We start from the raw sequence: 23,299 nt of genomic DNA on the forward strand, positions 1-23,299 counted from the left end.
TCTAGTCTGTTTTGTTTTTAGTCATTCTGGAATTTACTTATTTTATTTTGAAGGAGGCACAAAGGTTAGTGCCGTAAAAAAGAAAAAAATATAACCCCTAGTCTTTGGTCTGATTGCTATTTGCTAAAGGAAACATTACTGAAATAAATATTCAGTTTTGCTGAGTCCTCTAACAATATTACCTTATATGTCAATGGTTTCTAGTTTTGTATTATTATAATTAGCATTGGATAGGAAATCATATAAAAATAATTTTCATCATGACAATTGTGAAAAGACTGTTCATAGCTCAAACATGTCTAGCTCAATCTAACCTAAAATCTTATTATTCTGGAATGAATTTTTTAAAAGACAAATGTCTTGAGTCTGTGTTAGAGAGCTATTAAAGTTAAGAAGGAAAAAAAAGTTAAGAAAAAAAAAGTTAAGAAATAGAATGTTGACCATTCTATTTAAAAATAACCTTAAATCAAGCCTTAAAATACATTTACCTTATGATATCCATTGCCTGGTAAAGTATTTCAGACTGATCAACTCCAAGAACCTTCTTTGCCCCAGCTTTAGCTGCAAACATAGAGAGAATTCCAGTTCCACAACCAACATCCAAAACTACCTGTTGTGATTAAAAAAAAAACAAAAAAACAAAAAACAAAAAAAAAAACACAGATGTTATTGAGAAGGTCTAGTATTTTAAGTCCTATTCATATATTATGAAACTACTGACGAGGAATAGACTACAAAATTTTAATATTTTATGGATCAACTTTGGTAGTAATTTCTATTCAAAGAAACAAACTGAAGATATCATTACAATGAGTTGTTTGAAATTCTATTTTTTTTTTTTTTTGGACATATGCTCTATCTATACCCAACATGGGCTTGTTGAACTCATGATCCCCAAGATCAAGAGTCTCCTGCTCGACTGTTCTTCTCTACAGCCAGGCACCAAGTTGTTTTACATTCTTAATAGTATATTTGACCATATTCTACTACAATCAGATGCAACAATGTAAATGAAGATATGTTTTACATGAAATAAGCAATTTCTATGGACTTAATAGGGAAATATTGTTTTTAATTTTCCTATTGTATGTATGCTCTAGTTTAGGCTTAGTAATTCTAAATTTTGGCAGAAATAAACTTTCTGAAGTTTGAAAGGCAGGAATTTTGAAAGGCAGGAATTAACTTAAGCAGTATAACCTGATCCAATACAACTAAAAAATGCTTATAAAGGAGTTCTAGAGGTAGGATATTACCAAATTCCCTCCATTTCCAAAATAAAATATTCAACTCATTTAAACCATACCGGCATAAAAACAACAAATTGGCTTCTAGAATTTAGGAACTTCAAAATATAAGTTTAAAAAATCATACTCAAAAAAAAAAATCATACTCATTACCATTGGTGAAGTAACAAGAATCAAAGTTTAACATGATACTGGGGACAGGTAAAAAGCAATTATTTCTAAATCGAGAACTGCATGCTACCTCTAGGATTCAGTATAGTGAAACCTGCTCTATTCACAGTGAAAAACAAAAACAAATTGCTCAGGACACACATTAAGCCAATAAATACTCAGAGGTACACTATTCTGTGAAATTACTGAAAACTGTAGTGCCTTAAGTATTTCATTATTGATGGTCTAAAATCCTATGTACTTATTCCAAAATATGAAATGATTTTATTATTCTCCTGTAAATAGTCACAGAGTTAAGTGCAGGCATTGATCACAGTGATGGGAGATGGCAACAACAAGGCCAAGTCTCTGGCTTAACGAAGCTTACCATCTTGTGGAGAAGATAGCCAGTGAATAAAACAAGTATAAAATAATGTCAGGCAGTTGTGCTTTAAGGAAAAATCAAGCACCAGAGTAGAGGTTAGAGCAGGGAAGAGGGGATACAGCTTTTTAGAATTTTAAAGTAGGTCTGTGAATATATGTTTCTGACAATGTGAGCACATAACTGCAGGAAGTAAAGGAGCATGCTATACAGAGATCTGGACAAGTGTCTTCTGGCCACAGAGAATATTAAAGGAAAGGCACAAAATTCCAGGCAAAGCAAGACCAATGTGGCTAAGCTGGGTGAGAAAAAGTTGCTTGGATGGGAGGTCAGGGGTTAAGCAGGGGCCATATCACACAGAACTTTTGGATTTTATTCTGAGTAATCGGAAGTTACCATAAGAAAAACAGAACTAAAATTAAGAATTTATTAAACTGTCCAAGAATTATTTTATTCTTCAATTAGGTAATATAGTCACATAGTTTAAACAGCAAGAACTGCATTTCTTATTTCTCCTTCATGAGACTTTTGAAATATAATGCAATACATTTTTTTCCTTGCCCTGTTTACACAAATGGAAGCATACCCACTGTACTCCCTACACATTGCTTTTTGTACTTAATAATGTAATGCAGAGCTCTTTCCATCAGTTTACAGAACTTCTTTCTCTCATATAGTTGGTCAAGGATTCCACATAATGGCTATACCAACATGTATGGATCCAGTTCTCTATTGATAGACATTTAGATAGTTTCTGAAATTTTACCGTGATAATCAAAGCTATAAATAACCTTATACCCAACCCCATTCACACATGAATAAATCTAGAGAATATATCCCTAAAAGTGAAAACACCGTGTCAGAGAGAATATACATATTTGTAATCATGCTGGCTTTAACAAAATAAATTATCTTCCGTAGTACAATCCAACCAGCAATATTTAAGTGCTGATGTCCTTACAGGTGAGACTAGCGTGTGGAACATACAGTCACACTTTTGGCTTTTTGCCAATCTTGCAAGTACAAAATAATGATTATTGTTTTTTTTTTTTTTTAAGATTTATTTATTTATTCATGATAGACATAGAGAGAGAGAAAGAGAGAAGCAGAGACACAGGCAGAGGGAGAAGCAGGCTCCATGCCGGGAGCCCAACGTGGGACTTGATCCTGGGACCCAGGATGGAGCCCTGGGCCAAAGGCAGGCGCCAAACCACTGAGCCACCGAGGGATCCCCAATATATTGGTTTAATTAATGCATGCATTTCCATTATCATGAGGTTTCGTATCATTCCTTATGCTGTAGAGCCACCTGTAGTTCTTTTATCAATTGTCTACTTAGACTCTAATTTTCCAGTTGTTAGTCTTTTTCTTATCAAATTTCTAATCAAAATTCTCTTATCAAACAACAGTTCTTCATAAGTTAAGGAGATTAGACCTCTATAACTTGGAATGTTTCATCACAGTTTTGTCTTGATTCTGCTTACAGTTATTTTTGTTATGCAGAAATTCTTTACTTCAGTAAAACTCATCAATCATGTCTTCTATGGTTTCCTTCTTGGTTCTGACCATAATCCTCTCCCCATCTTCTTCCCTCTTTCATCCTTATACAATTCCTCTCAGTATATTTGTGGTTTCATTTATATATATATATATATACATATATATATATTTTATCTTAGTATACACTAAGAGGTATGCTTTTAACTTTACTTCTGTTCAGATAGCCAACCAATTATTCCAACACACTATTAAATAGTCTGTATTTCTCCTGCTAATTTGATATGTGATTGTTATGATCTGAATATTTGTGTTCCTCCAAAACTAATATGTTGAAATCCTAACCAAAGGTGATGGTATTAGAAATTAGGGTCTTTGGGAGGTAACTGGTCCATAAGGGCAAAGCCTTCATGAATGAAATTAGGACGCTTATAAAAGAGGCCCCAGACAGATCCCTCTCTGGAGGAAGAAGGGATGTCCATGAACCACAAAGCAGGCCTTCACTAGAACTAGCCACTGCCATGATCTTGGACTCCCCAGACTCTATATAACCGTGAGAAATAGATTTCTGTTGTTTCATGGTATTTTTGTTATAGCAACCCAAATAGACTAAGACAGGGACCTTGAGCATTAAGTAAAATGTCTGTGTATATTCTGGTCTATTTTGGATTTTTATTTTGCTTTGTTGATTTATATAATCATGTGTCAGTAACTATTCTAATTACAGAAGCCTTATAAAACATTTTAGTATCTAAAAAGGTGGTCCACCCTCACTGTAAAGTTTCTTTTCACAATGTTTCTGGAAAATTTTGTATATTTGTTTTTTTTATTAGAACAAGAGAATAAACGTGTCTAGGTTTTTTTAAAAAAAAAAGTCTGAGTAGCTTTATGGGGATTGAGCTAAAATTATAAGTTAATTTAGGGAAAATGGACAATTTTGACTTTTCCTATTCAAAAAAACAGTCTTTCCATTCATTTAAATTATCTATCATGTTCGTCAGATTTAAAAAGAATTTTTCACATTAGTCCTGCACCTTATTTAAGTTTGTTCATATATGTTTTATCTTGTTTTGTTTACTACTGTAAGTACAGTCCTTCATTCCATTATATCTTGAAAATACAATTTACAGGAACTACTACAGAAGAGAGAAAATCTAAACAGCCAATTTAACAAAACTGAAACTTTTTTAAGTTACAAACAAATGTACAGTGAACAAAACTGAAACTTTTTTAAGTTACAAACAAATGTATTAACCGTAACAGCAAGAAAATACTATAATAGTATATATGCTTAGAGTACATTAGTTTGAAATGTTATGTGGCATCAAAGAAAAATGGAAAAATATATAACACAATTCTAAGTAAGTTCCAAGAAAACTTTCACTGAAATAACTGCAGAATTTAAAAATAAAAGGTCAGTGTGGAATTTAGAAGTTTAGTATTTACTATCATATCATAGTATTTGGCAATGGTGACTGGTTAAATCAACAAGCACACACTGTTTATGTAAAGACAGACTGGTGGTACTAACACCATCCATGGTAAATAACCCTTTTTGACCCAGGAAGTCCACTGTTAGGAATTTATCTTATCATTGTACTCCCACATGTATTTTTTTTAAATTTAAATATTTTAAATTTTTATATGCAGTTTCTAGTATTAAAAGTTAAAGCTTATGGACATTCTTACATTGGGACATATGAGCCATTGAAAGAATGGTAATAAGGAATCATCTCTAAGAAAGGTTGCTGAGTGGGGATGCCTGGGTGGCTCAAGGGTTTAGCATCTGCCTCCAGCTCAGGGCATGATCCCACAGTCTGGGGATCGAGTCCCACATCAGATTCCCTGAGAGGAGCCTGCTTCTCCCTCGGCCTGTGTCTCTGCCTCTGTCTCTCTATGTCTCTCATGAATAAATAAATGAAATCTTAAAAAAAAAGCAAAAGAAGGTTGCTGAGTGAAGAAAGCTAAAGTACAGAAGGATATATGTCATAGATTCCAATTCACCATCTAATTAGTGTTCTTTTATAACACTACATATACATACACATATAAACATAATTTATATATATGCATATATAATAGTATATATATATGCATATATATATATAAATCTTAATCCTGCAAATGAGGAAAGTGAGAGAATTTAAGAGAGGGAAGGTTAACAGGTCTAGGATCATACAGCTGGTAATCTGTAAAGCTAGCATGCAAATGTAAGTCAATCTGCTTCTAAAGCATATATTAAAAAATATTTTAAATCACACATTATTTATTCTACCTAGCTCAAAATTAGGTAATAAACTAAAACTTGATAGAATCAAAGGAAGGTAAAAATGATGATAAAAAAACATTATTTTATAAAATGGTGAAGGAATTTGATACCTTTTTCTAAAAAAAAAAAGGAAAAGAAAAAAAAGAGGAAACATGAATCAATTTAATTTTAGATAATAATCAAAAGCATAGTGAAGGCACCTAACTGTGAATTTCTTCAATGGACTACAAACAGAAATTAATTATGAGGAGTGATAATACGATTAAATGCCACCCAAAGTTAAATTAAATCTGAGAAACCATATGGCCTCCACAGGAGGTTTGTGAATTCACACAATATTAAGATAAGAATAAAGGAAAAGAAGGCAAGAAGGCAAGAATGGAGGGAGAAGAGATGGAAGAAAGAAACACATTTTTAATAATTAGCATCTTTCTGAAAAAGAAATCTCTACTATGAGCTACATAGCATGATATAGAAGCTAGTGTTATATGAAGTTTGTCTACCTAATGGAGATAAAAGCAAAAAAGAACAATGGTAATAAGACTTAGGAAAACAAGTTATTTCATACACTTTTAAAAATAATTAGATTTAAATAATTTTATGAACATATTCTATCACAGCACACAAAAAGCATATGGCTCACATTTGAAAAATAATGTGAATTAAAATATAACTAATGGATCTCACTCTAATTATTCATTCTATTTTAAAATAATGGTGTTTCAAAAAATAAATAAATAAAAAAATAAATAAAATAATGGTGTTTCAAGTGCAGTGGCACAGGGTTAAGAACAGTAACCTAGGAGTATAAACCCTCAGGTTTGGTTTTGTTTTAGTTGCCTGTTTTAGGGCAAGTCAATTAATCTACTGGTCTCAAATATCTACATGTGCAAAAGTAAATAAATACTTGCGCTGCCTTGTTACAGGTATATTATATACAGTGACAACGACACATGTTTGAAAGCAATTTGACATAAATTATCAAATGCTATTTAAATATATGGTAGTGGGCAGCCCTGGTGGCTCAGCGGTTTAGTGCCACCTGCAGCCCAGGGCGTGATCCTGGAGACTCTGGATCGAGTCCCACATCAGGCTCTCTGTATGATGCCTGCTTCTCCCTCTACCTGTATCTCTGCCTCTCTCTTTCTCTCTCTCTGTCTCTATGAATAAATAAATAAAATCTTAAAAAAAAAAAAGATATATATATATATATATATATATATATATATATATATATAGGGTAGTATATTTTCTAAATCTGTACCCATAGTATATAAAGTATTCCAAATCATTTAAAAATATGAAAGCTCTAAATTATTTAATATTGTTAATTACAGAAATTAAACCCAGAAAGTGTTTTAAGGAATTAAAAAGATAGGTATAATATTGTACATTGCAGTATATTTTTGAGAAGCCATAAATGCCAAGCAAAACTAATTACGTACTGATTAATGAAAGCATTTTAGAGAAAGTGCTAAGGAAAAATACTCCCAAATTATTAATAAGCTGTTTTCTGAGTTTGGCATATTTAATATCTTCAGTAAGTGCAGTAAGTAAAACACAACTAACTGAAATTTTATATATTTCCCATGGGCATGTATTTTGTCTGAAAATGTACATTATATATATACATATATATATAATATTTCTATAACACTGTTACAAATAAAAACCTTAAAACAGAAAGTAACTGTGTATGTCTAGGAATCCACTAAGATGCATTCCATATACATAAAAATATTTAGAATTACTTAATTCCTCAATAATTAATCTTCTAATGACAAATACTTGTGCCGTTTCAGTGTATTTTTACATAAGACAAATCTATTCAATAGCATACTGAAAAGAACTTTTAACTTACTTTCACTTAATGAATCCTTATGGCAGTCATATCAAAAAGTATTAAGAAAAGATGGCTCAAAGAGAGGCTTTGCAATTTTATTTTATTTTTTTTTTATTTTTTTTTTTAGGCTTTGCAATTTTAAAAAGCTCGTAAAATTTTCAAAACAGAAGGGGTTGAAATAATTTCATATTACAGATGAGGCCCAAAGAGATCCATCCACTTGCCTAAAATTATATATCTGGTTCCTGAGAAGCCAGGCAGGACTAATGATGCCCAGACCAGTACATGCTTAATTTCTCCACAACATATTACTGAGAAAATCAAATAAAAATCTGAGCACAGTCTAACTAGAAGTATAAAGCAAAATTTTTAATAGTAACATATTTGCTTCACTGGGAACAAAGCAGTTTTTTAGACTTTAATAAATTGTTCCAGCACTTGGTAAATCTAAAAACCAACTATAAAAAAATTCTTAGTCTCTGCTGTAAATATAAAAAGCATACAAAAAACCTAAGTACAAAGAACTGATAAAAACTAAGATTTTTAAAAATAAAATCACCTATTTGTCTATAGGGGGATCAGTAAATACAAAAAAACACATACCATCATAAACCTTTCATGTTAGGTAATGCTCTAGCCAAGATATCAGAGTACCATATAAATCTCAACTGTCTAACTCAGCTAAGTCACATTTTAGTGAAACACAGCTCTTGGGAAACAGATATGGAAAATGAAAAACCAATCTATATTATATTCCAAATAATACACAAATCAGGAAAAGAAATTTTTTTAAATATAAAGGTTGTTATTCATTGCTACAATACCATGTAAAGCTTATGAAATAACCTCAGAGAATAAAATGAAGGTGAAAGGGGAATTTTAAAAACCTGGTATGTTGTCAACATATATGTTCTTGAAGTGGAAAGGGTGAGGAAAAATTCCCAAACAAAGGTACGTGGCAGAGGTGATAATATTTTTGACTAAATTAGTGGACTAATTTCCAATAAGAAAGGAAAAACAGAAAATCTGAATTTCTAAGTAAACATGCCAATGTAGAAAGGAAAGGAAGAAGTGAAGAAGGAAAAATGAAAACAATTCACAAGGGAGGAAAGACAAATGACACATATTACGAACACACACACATACACAGTATGAAATTTCACATTTGAAATAACCTGAAACGGTACTAACTATAAAATATAAAGTGTCTCAAAATAGGTAAATGAGATCTTAAAAGGAAGCATATAAAATAAGTTCTACCTTACAATATTTGACCCTACTTATTAATAATAACTTCTTAAAATTATTTATTTTTAGCTCATTAATACAAACTAGAGTAATCATTGAAACTATGCCTTGGTATGGGGCTTATCTGATACATCTGAAATTCATAGGAATCACAGTAAACAAAATATATGGTTTAAGCAAATAATCTGAATAAGCAAAGTTTAACTAAACCATGTCACTGTAATTTATGAATTTCAATTTAAAAAATCTGTACACCGAGTGACAGCACCAATCAGCATTTCTGTTATCAGGATTCTGCACTACAGAGAAGCATCATAAAAGTCTTCCATGAAATAAAGCCAGAGTAAACTAAATCAACTGCTATCACAATGATACCCAAGAGAGGACTTCTACTGTCCAAGATCCATATGAAATGAACAATTCTGTAGCCTATGCTACTCACCTTGTCTTTGAAGATATGTGGATTTTGGTATATAAAATCTCGGTAACTTTCTGTTCGCACTTTGTCCTAGAGTAGAGAAAGAAAAACACTGTTTACATGGTAGACTGAAAATATAAAAATTTCTAGGAAGATATTTGTTATTTTATCGCATATTTCTAGTTTCCATTGCTACTGTTTTCATGAAAAGCCAAGCTTAATTTTTTTTTCCTAAAAGAAAACAATAAAAAATGGAAATGCCACAAACACACAAAGATAATCACTGAAAGTCAGATAAGGTATAAGTTCTTAAAGATGTACATATTTTTGTCTTGATGTTTTTGTCTTGACGTGTTATCACTTTAAGACTTCAACTGGTAATTAAAGCTAACAGAAGCTGAACATGATGTTTTGTTCTTTCAAATAGGGCCTGGGATCAGGAGCCTGACTCCCTGTAGTGGAGGGAATCTATGTTAAATGTTAAAATATTATATTAAAATATGGGAGAAAAATAACCAAAACAGATGTTTACAATTGCATATAAAAAAATGAAACCAAAGAGAATATGGCTTTTCTAAGAATGACACTTATCAGCGCCCATTTGATTTATAATCCTGTTTCGTTTCTAGAAATGTCTGCAGTAGGAAATGATGCTTAAAACCCTGTAACCCAAAGGTAAATCATTTGAGCCATGCAGCTCACATTGATGAGACTTCTACACTCTGGAGTCTCACACGACCTGTGACTAAGATAGGCACCGAATGAGAACATTTATTTTATTTCATGAATAGGGCCGATTCCCTTTTAAATTATTTCAGTTGAGATAGACAGCAAATTAAGCAGTAAGGGTCTCTGCTGCCAAGTAAATAAAATGAGCACAATAAAAATAGATTAGGAATTCCAGTTTTGGGTTTCACACTAGGTAAAAAGAAATGTTACAGCAAATGCTACAACATAAAAATTTATGGAATCCATACCCTTCAAAAAAAATTTTTAGGCCAGTACTGGGATTTCGAAAAAAAAAAATATAAAGGTCTTAAATTAAAAGCCAAGTTGTCTGACTTAGTTACAGGATATAAGAATGGAGAATTACCGAATTCCATGTTTTTTGATGGAATTATTTTAAACTGGTTTACAAAAAACTTTTTAAATATTTTATTTATTTATGAGAGACACAGAGAGAAAGGCAGAGACATAGGCAGAGGAAGTAGCAGGCTTCCTGCAGGCGAGCCTGATGTGGGACTTGATCCCAGTTCCCCAGGATCATGACCTGAGCCAAAGGCAGACACTCGACCACTGAGCCACCCAGGTGCCCCTAAAAACAGTATTTTAAATCAGGTTTATTAAACCTTTCCCTGCAATTACTTTAAGAATTACTGGAAGAATCTAATGTTTAAATAGATTTACTAATATTAACTTACCAATCTTAAAAGTCTTTTAAAAAATACCATTCCATACATTTGTCATTTTTACACTCTTCTTATACTACAACCAGTGATTTTTGCTGGCTGAACATCAGTCTAGGAGGCAGGCGCTCAGAAAGCTCTCGCCAATCACACTGCCTCACCACTGCTCCAACTTGATCACGAGCACCCAACTCCAGTCCTAACTAAATTCATGCACCACTGCTCCTCCCTTAACTACAGTCCTTCATCCAAGCTCTTTCTACAGATCCATCTGCTTTCATTCACACGCTCACTCTGATGCAATAAAATCCAAAGTGTACCAGAGTGCCTTGGACACAGCAAAGGTTCAATTTAATAACTGAAATTTTGAAAAACCACTAAATGTGAAAATGCAAGCAAATGAAAGACTAGCACTTATAACTACTTCTAAAAATGTATTCTAAAACTCTAATGCTTCAATACAAATTAAAATAAACAAAAATTTTAAAAATTATTTTTTTTCATCACCCTATTTAAGAAACACAAAAGAGGAATAAAATTAAAGCTCCAATACTAAGAAGCAAAATAATTGTTTAAGACTAGTAAAGTGTCATGGAATTATTCCTACAAATATAAAAAAATTAAGAATGAAACTATAGAAAAGTATATACCATAAATTTTACATATATAAATAATAGTATGTTCTAAATGTGTAGGCTTATGTAGGTGGAAGGAATGTAGGCGTCAGCTGGAGATACAATGAGAAGAATGCAGTAAAGAAAAATTATCTAATAGTACCATGATCTGTGATAAATGTTCACCAGGATGAACAATATTTTTCTTGGAAAAAAAAAAGAGAATGATGCGTCTCAGATTTACAACATTAGTCAACAATGACTGTTCCTCAGAAAGATAAGGTGGGCAAAGGATTTTGAAAGTTCATGTAATCCATCCTTCCATCAACTGTATCGCTGAAATTCAAAACTGAGATCTTCATCTAAACTCTAGAACGTGAGATCACAAAATACTTTTATTTATAATTATGATCACAACATATGCCACAATAGTGTCATTGAAATATGAGACTAAGCAACCAAAATTCCAAATAACTCTTCCTATAAAAGCAAGGCCATCCTAAGCGTTAAAGTAAATCCTATACACAGTTTCTCAATTTTAAATTATTTATAAAGATCAAGTGAGATTCTAGTGGTAGCACAACCTTAAACAGATTATGTGAGCTAAGAACTGTTTTGATAAGAAACAAAACAAATTACTGCTTGATATACAGAACATTTTCTACTCATCCACATTTTATAATTTAGCAAAACATAAAATTGATAAATAGTTCTTTTTGCATGGAATAGGTCCTTATTTCCTCTAAAAGCTTAATCAAGTCATCCCCAATGAGAGGTAATTACATTGTGCAACAGCTAATGGGAAGTGAGGCATGGAAAATTATACTAATAGGGATTCTTAAATGATTCTATAAAAGGGAAAAGGTAGCACTGGAAACTTCAAGTTGGAACTTCTTAAATCCGTATGTACGTCAAAAGGACTTAAAGATATAAGATCAGGTGTGAAGATCTTCTAGTAATGGATATACAGCTACAAATTTCCAAGACAGAATTTGAAACAAGTAGTCAAACCGGGTTTCCTTGATGATTGTACCTAGGACACTTTTATGTGCTACCTATTTGGAGTCTCAATAAACTTATCTGTCTGAAAACCCACACAATTTCCACACCAAAGGCATTAAAGGTTGGTGGCATTTAGATTAATGAGGTGATTTAAAATAACAAACATGGGCTTAACTTAATTCCTTAAAAAAAAATTCTAGACACAATAAAATTAATTTTAACAAAGAAAAGAGAGTAAGTCAATTTCTTTTAAACAAACTCCCTCTGGACTTAATTTATCACTTATAAGAGAACTGTTATTTATAATGCTATACCATTCCCAAGTGACAACAAAAAGCACAACCGTGACATGTCATTAGTAGAGAAATGACATGACATTGATGCATTTGTGTCAGGGGAACGTGGTCTTAGGGCTTTCCAAAATAAAACAATCTGGTGAGGAAGAATTTAGGAATGAATTTTTTGTTGGCTAATTTTAAGAAAAGGCTGTAGCATTGAAAATTCACAGAGATGAACGTCTAACATTTTCAATAAATTTTTTACATTCCACCACTTGTTTTACTATAGATATTTTTAGTTTTACCAAATTAAAAAATTACATCTTACTATTTTACAATCTGTAATACATAATCAAATGTATAATTACCAGGCAAAGCTAGAAATCTAGTTCTATTTTATATGGACATTATAAAAATTAAAACAATCAAATTTAAAAACCTTATTTGACCAATTTAGGAAATTCTTCTACATATTAATGATTTCAGGTGTAAAAAAAGTTATGCCATGACAACTGTGAGATTTATAATTAAACTTTGTACCAAAGAATTATTTGCCCAAATTGAAGTCAATATTGCTATTTAAAACACTAAAATTAATCATCCCCTTTGTACATTAAAAGGCAAACGTATAATTTGTTCCTTTTTAATAGTTGCTCTTGAGAAGACCTAAACCAGCAGCAGTTTTTTCCAATGTTCTATTTCAAGTAAAAGTAAAGACTGTATAATAAAGATTAATAATGATCTTAAACAGAATTTACAGTTGACTGTGATGCTCCTGTAGTCTTTTCCACCCAAGATGTGCTATTAAGTACCAAAGATTTAAAAAGCAATTCTAAAAAAACAAAAACAACAAAAAAAACAAAACCCCCAGTTTTCCTACAGCATATATATTAAAAACTTGTTTTATTCTATTTTTCCTTTAGTATGGATTTGGTGGGTTTGTGCTCTTTTCTAACCTTTAGCATTTCTTCATGTATCCCATAATGCCCGTATGAGCTGAAATAAACACCATCCTCATCTTCCTGGAGGTCTGCAATGGCAGTAGTAGATGACGAGCAGGTTCTGACATCTGCGTTCATCACAAAATCCTGAGCAAATTGTCTGTAATCAATTTGAAATACACCCTTGAGACAGGTTTATTGGACCATGAAAAAAGGAAAGGCTAGAGGTTGAGGGAGAGGAAAGTGGAGGGAGTGGAGAATGCAGTGTGATGAGCCTTCTAACTCACATTCTATCTTAAGCAACTGAAAGCTCCCCCTGCTGGATCTTAAGCAAAAGCATATTCAAACCGAGATGTAAACATTTCTTCTGCAAATCACAAAAACACTGCCAGCTGAAGATTATAGCCATTTGTATCTTTCAACTGAACAAAAGCACATTCTCTTTATTCAATATCTCTACTGTTCTAAAACCTTATTTTAGCAACTGAATCAATGTGGTATATTTCAACACTGTTAATATTCTTTCAAACCATATCATCTCAGGGGAAGTGTTCTATGGGCAGAAAGGTGACTCAAATTGAGAATTACTAGGTATGCCACCACCACCCACTGCAGCTCTAAAACTCAATTTCCTCTCTGATCACAACGTATTAAGAATCTATAACGTATATATGGGGGAGAAACACAAAGAGGTAGATAGTAGAGTTGTTGTTGGTTAATAAATTAACCAGAAAAAAATTTCAAAAATGGGGAGAGGGAACCACAATCAAGCTATCCAAAGTTCCCTGCTGGACATCCCGGCAAAGCATCAAGAGGGTACTAGGGAAATGGCAATTGACTTACAAATCCAACAGCTAAAGCTATACTTGGTAAAAACGCAGAATCTCAGGCCCTATGTCAGACCTCTGAATCAGAACGTACAGTTTAACAAATTCCCAGGTGGTTCATATGCACATTAAATTCTGTGAAGTACTAAGCCAGTAGAAGGCTAATTTACTCACTGGAGAAAACCATCCTATGTATCTGGTTTTCTAACTGAATACTACATAATTATACTTTGATTCTTTAAAAACAAAAATTTCAACACTGTATTGTCCTCCAACCTAAAAAATATTAATTACTCTCCTTTAAAAGCCTAGGAGAAAAAAGTAAATGGAGAAATTTATTAGATACAAAGCATTTCAAAGGAAAGCAATATCAAAGAACAAAAGCACTCAAGAGGCCAACACTCCCAGAATAATAACCATTAGTACAAAAGTAATTATAAAGAAGTACGTGAGAAGAGGTAAAACCACAAAATTTTATGTTAATCAACTATATCTATAACATATAAAAACACTAATATTAATTAATATCATTAATTTAAAATAAATTTAAAATTAAATACCTACATTGTGCTTTCCAGTATATGAAATGTTTTACCATATTCCACCTTATTCTTAGTGGTATTACTTTTAGTATCTAAATAAATAATTTTCTGTAAGATTGATAAATTACTTCATTCTTTGCAGATCCTCACGTGCTCTAGCTAATGCAGCTTCAGCAGACAGTGCCCTGGCTTCCATATGTTTCAATTTTTCAACAACGGATGTGTTTTCATTGAGGCCATTGGGATATGAGAATGGGACTGACACTGGTTCATAAAGATCTTCTACATCTAAAGAAATAAATGGACATTATTATCAGGACATCTTCTGACAATGAAGCAAATATAAACATGTTATCAATAAATACATATAAAGTGCCTATTATGCAGCCAACTGAGAAATATTTGTAAAAGTATTTCTAATTACATAAATATTTAATATTCAAACTGTTTCCATTTAAATTTAAAAAGCATGTTGTTACTCTAAGTTTTTCATTAGGGGGTTAAATTAGCCATATATAAATGCATTAATTATACTGAACTAAAACTAGGAAGGAACAAAAAAAATGGAAGGAAAAAATCCTTGTATGTATTGACTACCAGGTTTCTTTTACACACATTACATCTCATTTCACCCTCAAACCTAACATGTAATATTTATTCCTATTTTAAGGCATGGGAAATATAAATTTCAGAGGAATTAAGTGACTACAGCCCAAAGTCATTTGGCTGTTTAATGAAAAAACTACGATTCAAACCCATGCCTGCCCTCCTAGCTCATATTATTGCCAGTTCACCAGGTCCCTTCTCAGACTTTGGGTCTTTATCTATAGAATAATAGGTATGACATTTAGATTTTCATTAAGGACAGTGTCTGCATAAGGAATTCTACACATTCAGTAACTTTTTCATCCTAAGTAAGGGATACTGCAATCTATACATCAATGTCTATTGCTGATATTACTGACATCCTAATTCCTAGTATTAAAAATTCTTGATTTGACTTTAATTTCACTATGTATGAACTCATTAACTTCCACTGTAAAACTAATACTTCTGCTAACAGAAATTAATATATGGAGTTAGTGAGGTCAAAATCCCAGTGTCTATCAATCAGTCCAATTAACTCTCTGATCAACTTAAAGCAATAAAAACAATGCAGTTATATTTTCTCTTCAGTACAGCACTCGGAGAAATATGGCTTTTTTTCTTATTCAGTTTTTAGTTGTGATACTTCTAGAGTTGGGACAAAATAACTAAGCTTAACAAATGAATGGGAATATTGTAACTTGGAGACTATAGCCTAAATCGAACTTATAAAAGCAGTAGTACAATATGCCACTAATCTCTAATCAGTCTGACAGAAGACTGAGTCACTGTTTTTTTTTTTTTTTTTTAAATTAACTGTGTGAATCTACTCTTTGTGAGATGAGTTGAATTAGTTCTTAACTTGGGTTTCACATTTGAAATAGATTTTTTTTTAAAGATGTATTTATTTCTTTTCCTTTAATTTTTCATTTATTCATGATAGTCACAGAGAGAAAGAGAGGCAGAGACACAGGCAGAGGGAGAAGCAGGCTCCATGCACCGGGAGCCCGACGTGGGACTCGATCCCGGGTCTCCAGGATCGCGCCCTGGGCCAAAGGCAGGCGCCAAACCGCTGCGCCACCCAGGGATCCCCTGAGTCACTGTTTTAAAAAACTATACATTCATTTATTATTTAATTCACCAATAATTAATGAGAGCAACAAAATATGTTAAGGATGGTACACCAGGGATCCCTGGGTGGCGCAGCGGTTTGGCGCCTGCCTTTGGCCCAGGGCGCGATCCTGGAGACCCGGGATCGAGTCCCACGTCAGGCTCCCGGTGCACAGAGCCTGCTTCTCCCTCTGCCTGTGTCTCTGCCTCTCTCTCTCTCTCTATCATAAATAAATAAAAATTAAAAAAAAAAAAAAAAGGATGGTACACCATATTTTCTACTCCTTACTATAATTCTGTGTATCTTGTTTTCAAACTTCTTCAAACTGTAAGCCAACTTGTTAAGTTACAGATTAGAAATGAACAAAGGAATTGATTTCTTTGCTTTAAAAGGTTTGTTTTGCTCTTTGCTGCAATAAAAGAACAGAAACTTTCAGCACTAATAATATGTAGACAATCAGATATATTGAATGTTGAAAAGGAGAAAGGATTCAGTCAACATTAAGACCCATAACTATAATTTATTAAAGTCTAATTCATAGTTCTAAGCCACATTCAGAAAGATGAATCTCCACATCTACATTCTGTCTCAGGAGGTTCGAATCTCCTAGATACTTCATTTCAGCAGCTAAGAACTACCACAAAGGATGGTCAATTTATCTAGAAGACCTAACGATTATAAATGACTATAAACCTCACAAAAGCAAAAACTGATAGAATTAAAAGGCAAAAATAGACAAATCTTCAGTCACAGAAATGTAAATACATCGCTATCAATGACTGATGAATTAGAAAAGTTAAAAAACATGTAAAACATCAGAACTAAAATACTCAGCACCCTGAACTCTATCTAGAATACTGCACCCAAGAACTGTATCTTGACACTTCTCTAACAGTGATTTTGTAGTCTGTTCATCAACGTTGGTTTTTCAGATGTTTTTTTCATTACCAGAATACAGTTTTACATTTTTGACAAGAGCAGCAGAAAAATGATGTTGTATCCTGAGTGCATTTTACTAAGGTGTCAATAGGATTTATTATTGGTGATGTTAACCTTGATCAGTTGGCTGTGGTAGTGTCTACTGGAAAAGTTAACATCTCCTCTGTATTTAAATTCCTTGGGCAGATACTCTGAACTATGCAAGTCCTATTCCACCTTAAATTTTGCCCACTAATCTTAGCATCCATTGGTGGGTCTTTTCTGCAAGTTATTACTGTGTTGTTCACCTAATGGTGATTTTCTATTTTTCTCTTCCCTTCTACATTTACTAGTGAAAATCTTATTCTAAGTTTAAGTTGCTCCTTCTTCCTGTATTTCTCTGGTTGATTAGGTCAGTTCGGATCCAAGCTATTTATTCCGTCCTATGGGTTAAAACCCAACACTGCCACTTTCTGTATTGATCAAATTAGCCCAGCTTCGGCCATTAGCAGTCCTTCAGGTTGGCTCCTGAATTCTTGTGTAAGTCCCCACCTCCCCCCATCTTTTAAGTACTTCCCTGCTTTGGGGCACAAGCTGTTCCAAACTCATGTTGTTTCATCCTGCCCAATCCATGGAATCAATCACTTCTCTAAAGAGCCTTGGTTCCTTTTATTGGATAATGGTGTTAAAATCTGGGCAGTAGGCATGCTCATTGCTACTGGAGTTCTTCTAGGCTGTCTCAACAGAGCTAGGAAATACATGTGTATATACCAACCCAAATAGACACACACGCCTCTATTTCTGTATCTATCTCTATGTATATTAAAAACTGGGAATTCATGCTGGTACCTCTGATACCAATCTATCACCATAGGACTCATTTCATCCTACCCTTTTTCCTTATCTGAAACCTCCTTCTCCAACAGTGAGAAACACAGCTCTTATTATTCATAATATATTTACTTGTCCATGCTATTACAAAAAAAGAAGTCCCAGGATTGCTAACCCATACCCTGCAAATAACAACTTTACTGACTACATCACAGCATTTATGTAGTCTTTCTACTTGGGAGCCTCAGCACAATATCCAGTCAAGACTTTCAGTTACTTCCACAGCTCTTTCCTTCCCCATCCCCTTTGGCAGTTACATTATTCCTTTGTAATATGGTTAGGTTCATTTGTTAGTATTTGGATCCCATTTTGGACCATCACTACCCTCATACATCCTGGTTGCTTTGCTGGTTTCTTCGTTACATGAAGGCTATGAGAAATACTACTACAGTCCTAAAAGCTGGGGCTATACAAAAGGTACTCTCAGAGAAATGTCGTTCCCTTGTTATCCCTGTTACCTCAACCCTATTGTGCCCTTCTCTCCCTCCCTGTCCCACTAAACCCCATACTTAACTACTCTCTTTAAGTTTCCAGTTTATCCTACCTGTATTTCTTTTGTACAAATGAGCACACATGCATTTTCTCAAATCCCTTTTTTTCTTACATGGACAGAATATCTTACTGTAGATACTCGTTTGAGTTTTGCCTTCTCCTATTTAACAATATGTCTTGGACACCACTCTATCGGTTCAGAGATCTTTGGGTCTTTTTTTAGTAGATGGTGTGGATATATAATAGTTTATTCAACTACTCTCCTAAATGTATGAGCCCTTAAGTTGTTGTCAATATTTAAAAATCACAATACTATACTTAATAATTTTGTATATATGTATTTTCAGAATATTGGAAGTGTACCTAAAGACAGATTCTTATCAGTGAAACCACTGTTAAAAAGTAAATGTGTGTACAATTTGGTTAGGTGTTGCAAAATTGCATACTACCAGCAATGTAAGACAGTGCCTACCTCCTCAGCTTTATCAACAAAACATGTCATATTTTAAAAGTATTTACCAATCTGATAGCTAAGAAATGGCATCTCACTGTTGGGCTACTTATGAACCTTTGGTGAACTGTCTAATCATGTATTTTTCCCCCTACTGTTCTATCAAGTGTTTGATCCTTTGTCCCTTAATGTAGAAGAGTTTGTGACGGAGACAGACCACACAAGCGGGGGCGGCGGGGAGAGCAGCAGGCAGAAGAGGAAGAAGCAGGCTCCCCAATGGGCAGAGTCCAACACAGGGCTCAATCCCAGGACCTTGGGATCATGACCTGAGACAAACGCAGATGCTTAACAACTGAGCCACCCAGGTGCCCCTACATTGTACTTAAAAAGAAAAAAACAAAAAACAAAACAAAACATTTTATTTACTTCGATTTCATTTGTTTTTCCCTAACATCCCCTTTCTGATCCAAGATCTTATCCAGGATACTATAATTCATTCAGTTGTCATGTCTCCTTAAGCCTCTCTTAGCCATGACAGTTTCTTACATGTTCCTTGTTTTTGATGACCTTGGCAGTTTTGAAGAGTATTGGTCAGGTAGTTTATAGAATGACCTTTACTTTGTGTGTCTCATGGTTTTTCACAGTTCAACTGAGGTTATCAGTTTTGGGGAAGAAGACTAGAGTTTTCTCTAGTGCCATTCACATATTATATAAAGAGTTCATAGCATCAACATGATTTATCACTGATGTGATATCTAGCTACAGTAGTGTATGCCAGGTTTCTCCCTTGTAAAGTTACTCATCCCCCCCTTATACTGTACTTTAATTGCCTATTTTCTTAGTCATCGCCTTTATTATTCAATCATCTTTAAATGCTCAGAGCCTCATACTTAGAAGATGCTCAATAAATATTTACTGAAAGGCAGTGGAGATGCAATGGTCAGTAATCAAGCTTAGAGCTGGGAGACCGACAAACTTCTCTTCCACCTCTCTCCACCAATGGCTAGGAGCACAGGCTATTTGAGAGAAGCAGGCAGTGTTTGCAAGGGCATGCCCAGTTCAAGTTCTCCTTCTTTTACTAAGCTGCTTTAAGTGGTCCAGATCAAAGTCATGGCTTCTTCATCCAAACTCGTAGGCCTTATTTATTTACTAATAACAATAAATTCTCCTTTATTAAGCACTTACTCTGACAGGTACTGTGCTAATATGCATTACCTTTGTGACAACTTTCTAAGGTAATGTCATTATCACCTTTTCACAAATTAAGGCTAAAAGAAATTAACTTTATATACCACTGGATAGTTAGTCAATGCAGATCTGTAACCACCGTGACCAGCACACAACACTCAGTATATGTTGATCTGAATAATCTGTTCCTCTTCTGAACTGTACTACCTTTTCTACTTCTCATGAAATTTACAACACGACCTTATAATACAAGACAGATATTTAAAAACAAAACACTTACTATTAAGACTGTGGGCTTCCTATGAGAAAGATTCATTCTTCATGTTCAGAAACATTTAACATTACTATGTTCATGTGAGTATTCGATAAATGATTTTGAATGTAGGAAGTCATAAAGAGCACTTAGTAGGCACTTTGTCATTTATCAAAGAGATCACTGTGGTCACTCCGGGGAGAAATGAGATTAGAGAGTATTTGTAAAAATAGGAAAGGATCAACCTGGGACTCACCAAATTTGGGAACTAGAAAGAATCATAGAAATCTGGCCCAGGTTCTTCATTTTATAGATGAAAACTTAACAGAAAGCTCTGTCCAGGGTCACATAGTTCCTAAATCCTACATTGAGGAGCTTACTACTCCAGCACACCGCCACATAACTTAATGATGGTCCTTCTCATGGAAATGAATAGTCTTCCACAGTTCTCATACTCATCAGAGAACGGTTCAACTCCACACGGTCAAACTTCTGTATGTGAAGGTACATACCTGTTTAGAATGGTCCTATTAATCTGAACAAACCCTCTACCTCACCTGACACAAGAAACATGGAAGAAAATATAAGGGGGAAAAAGCCAAAAACACTAACCCTGGTAAGTTAGAACAATAAAGTATCTATAAGAAGCCAAAAGAATTTTCACAAGTTCCCTGTACAATAAGGAATGAGCCAGGGTGCCCAGGTGGCTCAGTCAGTTAAGTGCTCGACTTGACTCCTGATTTTGGTTCAGGTCATGATCTCGTGGGTCCTGCGACTGAGCCCCCACCACATCCTGGGACTGAGCCCCCCACCACAAGCTTCACACTCAGGGGCAAGTTCGCTTGTGATTCTCTTCCTCTACTCCACTCACATGTGCACACAACTCTCTCTCCCTCAATAAATAAATAAATCTTAAAGAGTCAACTAGAGAATGAGCAAATGCACACAGCAAATAACCAAATAAGAAAGCTATAATCAAAAAAGGAAAAATGAATGAATGAATGAATGAATGAATGAATAAATAAATAAATAAGGAAAGTGGCCCTGCCACATGGAAGGCTATAGAGTTAGTGTGAACACATGGAAATTTATTTTTTTATGTTTTTTTATTTTTTTAAATTTTTATTTATTTATGATAGTCACACACACACACACACACACAGAGAGAGAGAGAGAGAGGCAGAGACACAGGCGGAGGGAGAAGCAGGCTCCATGCACCGGGAGCCTGATGTGGGACTCGATCCCGGGTCTCCAGGATCACGCCCTGGGCCAAAGGCAGGCGCCAAACCGCTGCGCCACCCAGGGGTCCCAACACATGGAAATTTAAGTGGAATCCGTTCTGCATCAAAACAAAATCTCAGGGATGCTGGGTAGGTCAGCAGTTGCGTGGCTGCCTTCAGCTCAGGGCATGATCCTGGGTCCTGGGAACGAGTCCCATGTTGGACTCCCAGCAAGGAGCCTGCTTCTCCCTCTGCCTATGTCTCTGCCTTTATCTCTGTGTCTCTCATGAATAAGCAAATAATATCTTTAAAAAAAAAAAATCTCAGTAAATTTGATGCCTTAAGAAAAATCAATTATCTGATCTAAATATATCAAACAAAAGCAGCAAGTATTATTAAATCTACTTTAAATTTATTTTGAAGCAGAAAAAATAAAGAATCAGATTTCAAAATTTTGGTTAATTTAAATTTAAAATTTAGCTAATTTTAGCTAAATTAACTAAATTAAAATTTTAGTCAATTTTAGTAGACTAAAATTTAGTCCACAAGTAAAAATTATTTTCTCAAGTGTCCCTATGTTTCAGAACATCTTGTATACAATATTTAAACAAACTCCTATTTCTAAATTTCTCTCTCAGATGGTCAGTGTGACTACGAGCTCTTAACTTCCCTATTGAAACCAGCTACCTGGTGAGGTCTTTAGAGAATTAAGGAGATGATATATTTGCTTAGAACATTTAACTACCATTTGCCATTACAAATGATCCTAAGTAAAAGCAGACTCAGTATTTCATCTTACCAAATTGAAGTAATAAGTCATCTTCTAATACTGGCTTCAAATACTCTTCTTTCTCCCAAGGCACTGGGTTGTAGATGGAATTCATATACTCAACTGTAGGATTCTGGATGTAAAATTAATTGCATTTTTTTATTGTATATAATCACAACGTGTCCCCCCCGCCCCCAACAAGATAGGAAAGTTGAGGAATCATGTCTACCTTACATAAAATCTCTATTTAAGGAGTCTGTGTTCACTTGTCACTTCGTTAACCTATTGTATGATTGTTTAGATTAAGCAATATGGTTTCAATGCACTTTTTTATTGCTTGGATTTGGGGGACATGGCAACATAAACAATCATTTGAATAGAAGAGAGAAAAGAATTAAGTATTTGAAAAATAGAACAAAGACAACCACAGTACTTGAAATCACACTAGAAATTACTTCTGATGTAGGGCAATACTGTGTATCAGTATTATCAGGCCCTGAATTACTTTTTCACATAAATCAATTCACCTCTTGGACAAAGTTAAAAATAATACCTTAATAAGCATGAAGTGTATTCACTTCCTTGGTGCTCTATGTTGTACTAGTGTCTAATGTTTATGATTCCCTCAACATGATGATTATATACTTCTCTGTATTCTTCTAAAGTCAATTCATCAATAGTCACAGTTATTTCTTTAGTTTCCAAACAAAATTATGATTTTTTAAAAAGATTTTATTTATTCATGAGAGACACAGAGAGA

General features: G+C 33.9%; 1 protein-coding gene across 1 annotated transcript in view; it reads right to left on the reverse strand.

Moving 5' to 3' along the window:
- PRMT3 (protein arginine methyltransferase 3) overlaps positions 1-23,299 on the reverse strand; it is a 123,777-nt gene that overhangs the window by 96,716 nt on the left and 3,762 nt on the right. The window contains exons 5-9 of the mRNA XM_041730385.1: positions 22,570-22,672; positions 14,790-14,949; positions 13,308-13,452; positions 9,076-9,141; positions 489-610 (exon numbers count right to left, since the gene is read on the reverse strand). Of these exons, the coding sequence (XP_041586319.1) occupies positions 489-610; positions 9,076-9,141; positions 13,308-13,452; positions 14,790-14,949; positions 22,570-22,672 (596 nt within the window). The remainder of the gene's footprint in view (positions 1-488; positions 611-9,075; positions 9,142-13,307; positions 13,453-14,789; positions 14,950-22,569; positions 22,673-23,299) is intronic.

The sequence above is a fragment of the Vulpes lagopus genome, chromosome 15 (assembly GCF_018345385.1).
Source record: "Vulpes lagopus strain Blue_001 chromosome 15, ASM1834538v1, whole genome shotgun sequence".
In the NCBI taxonomy this organism is placed as follows: domain Eukaryota; kingdom Metazoa; phylum Chordata; class Mammalia; order Carnivora; family Canidae; genus Vulpes; species Vulpes lagopus.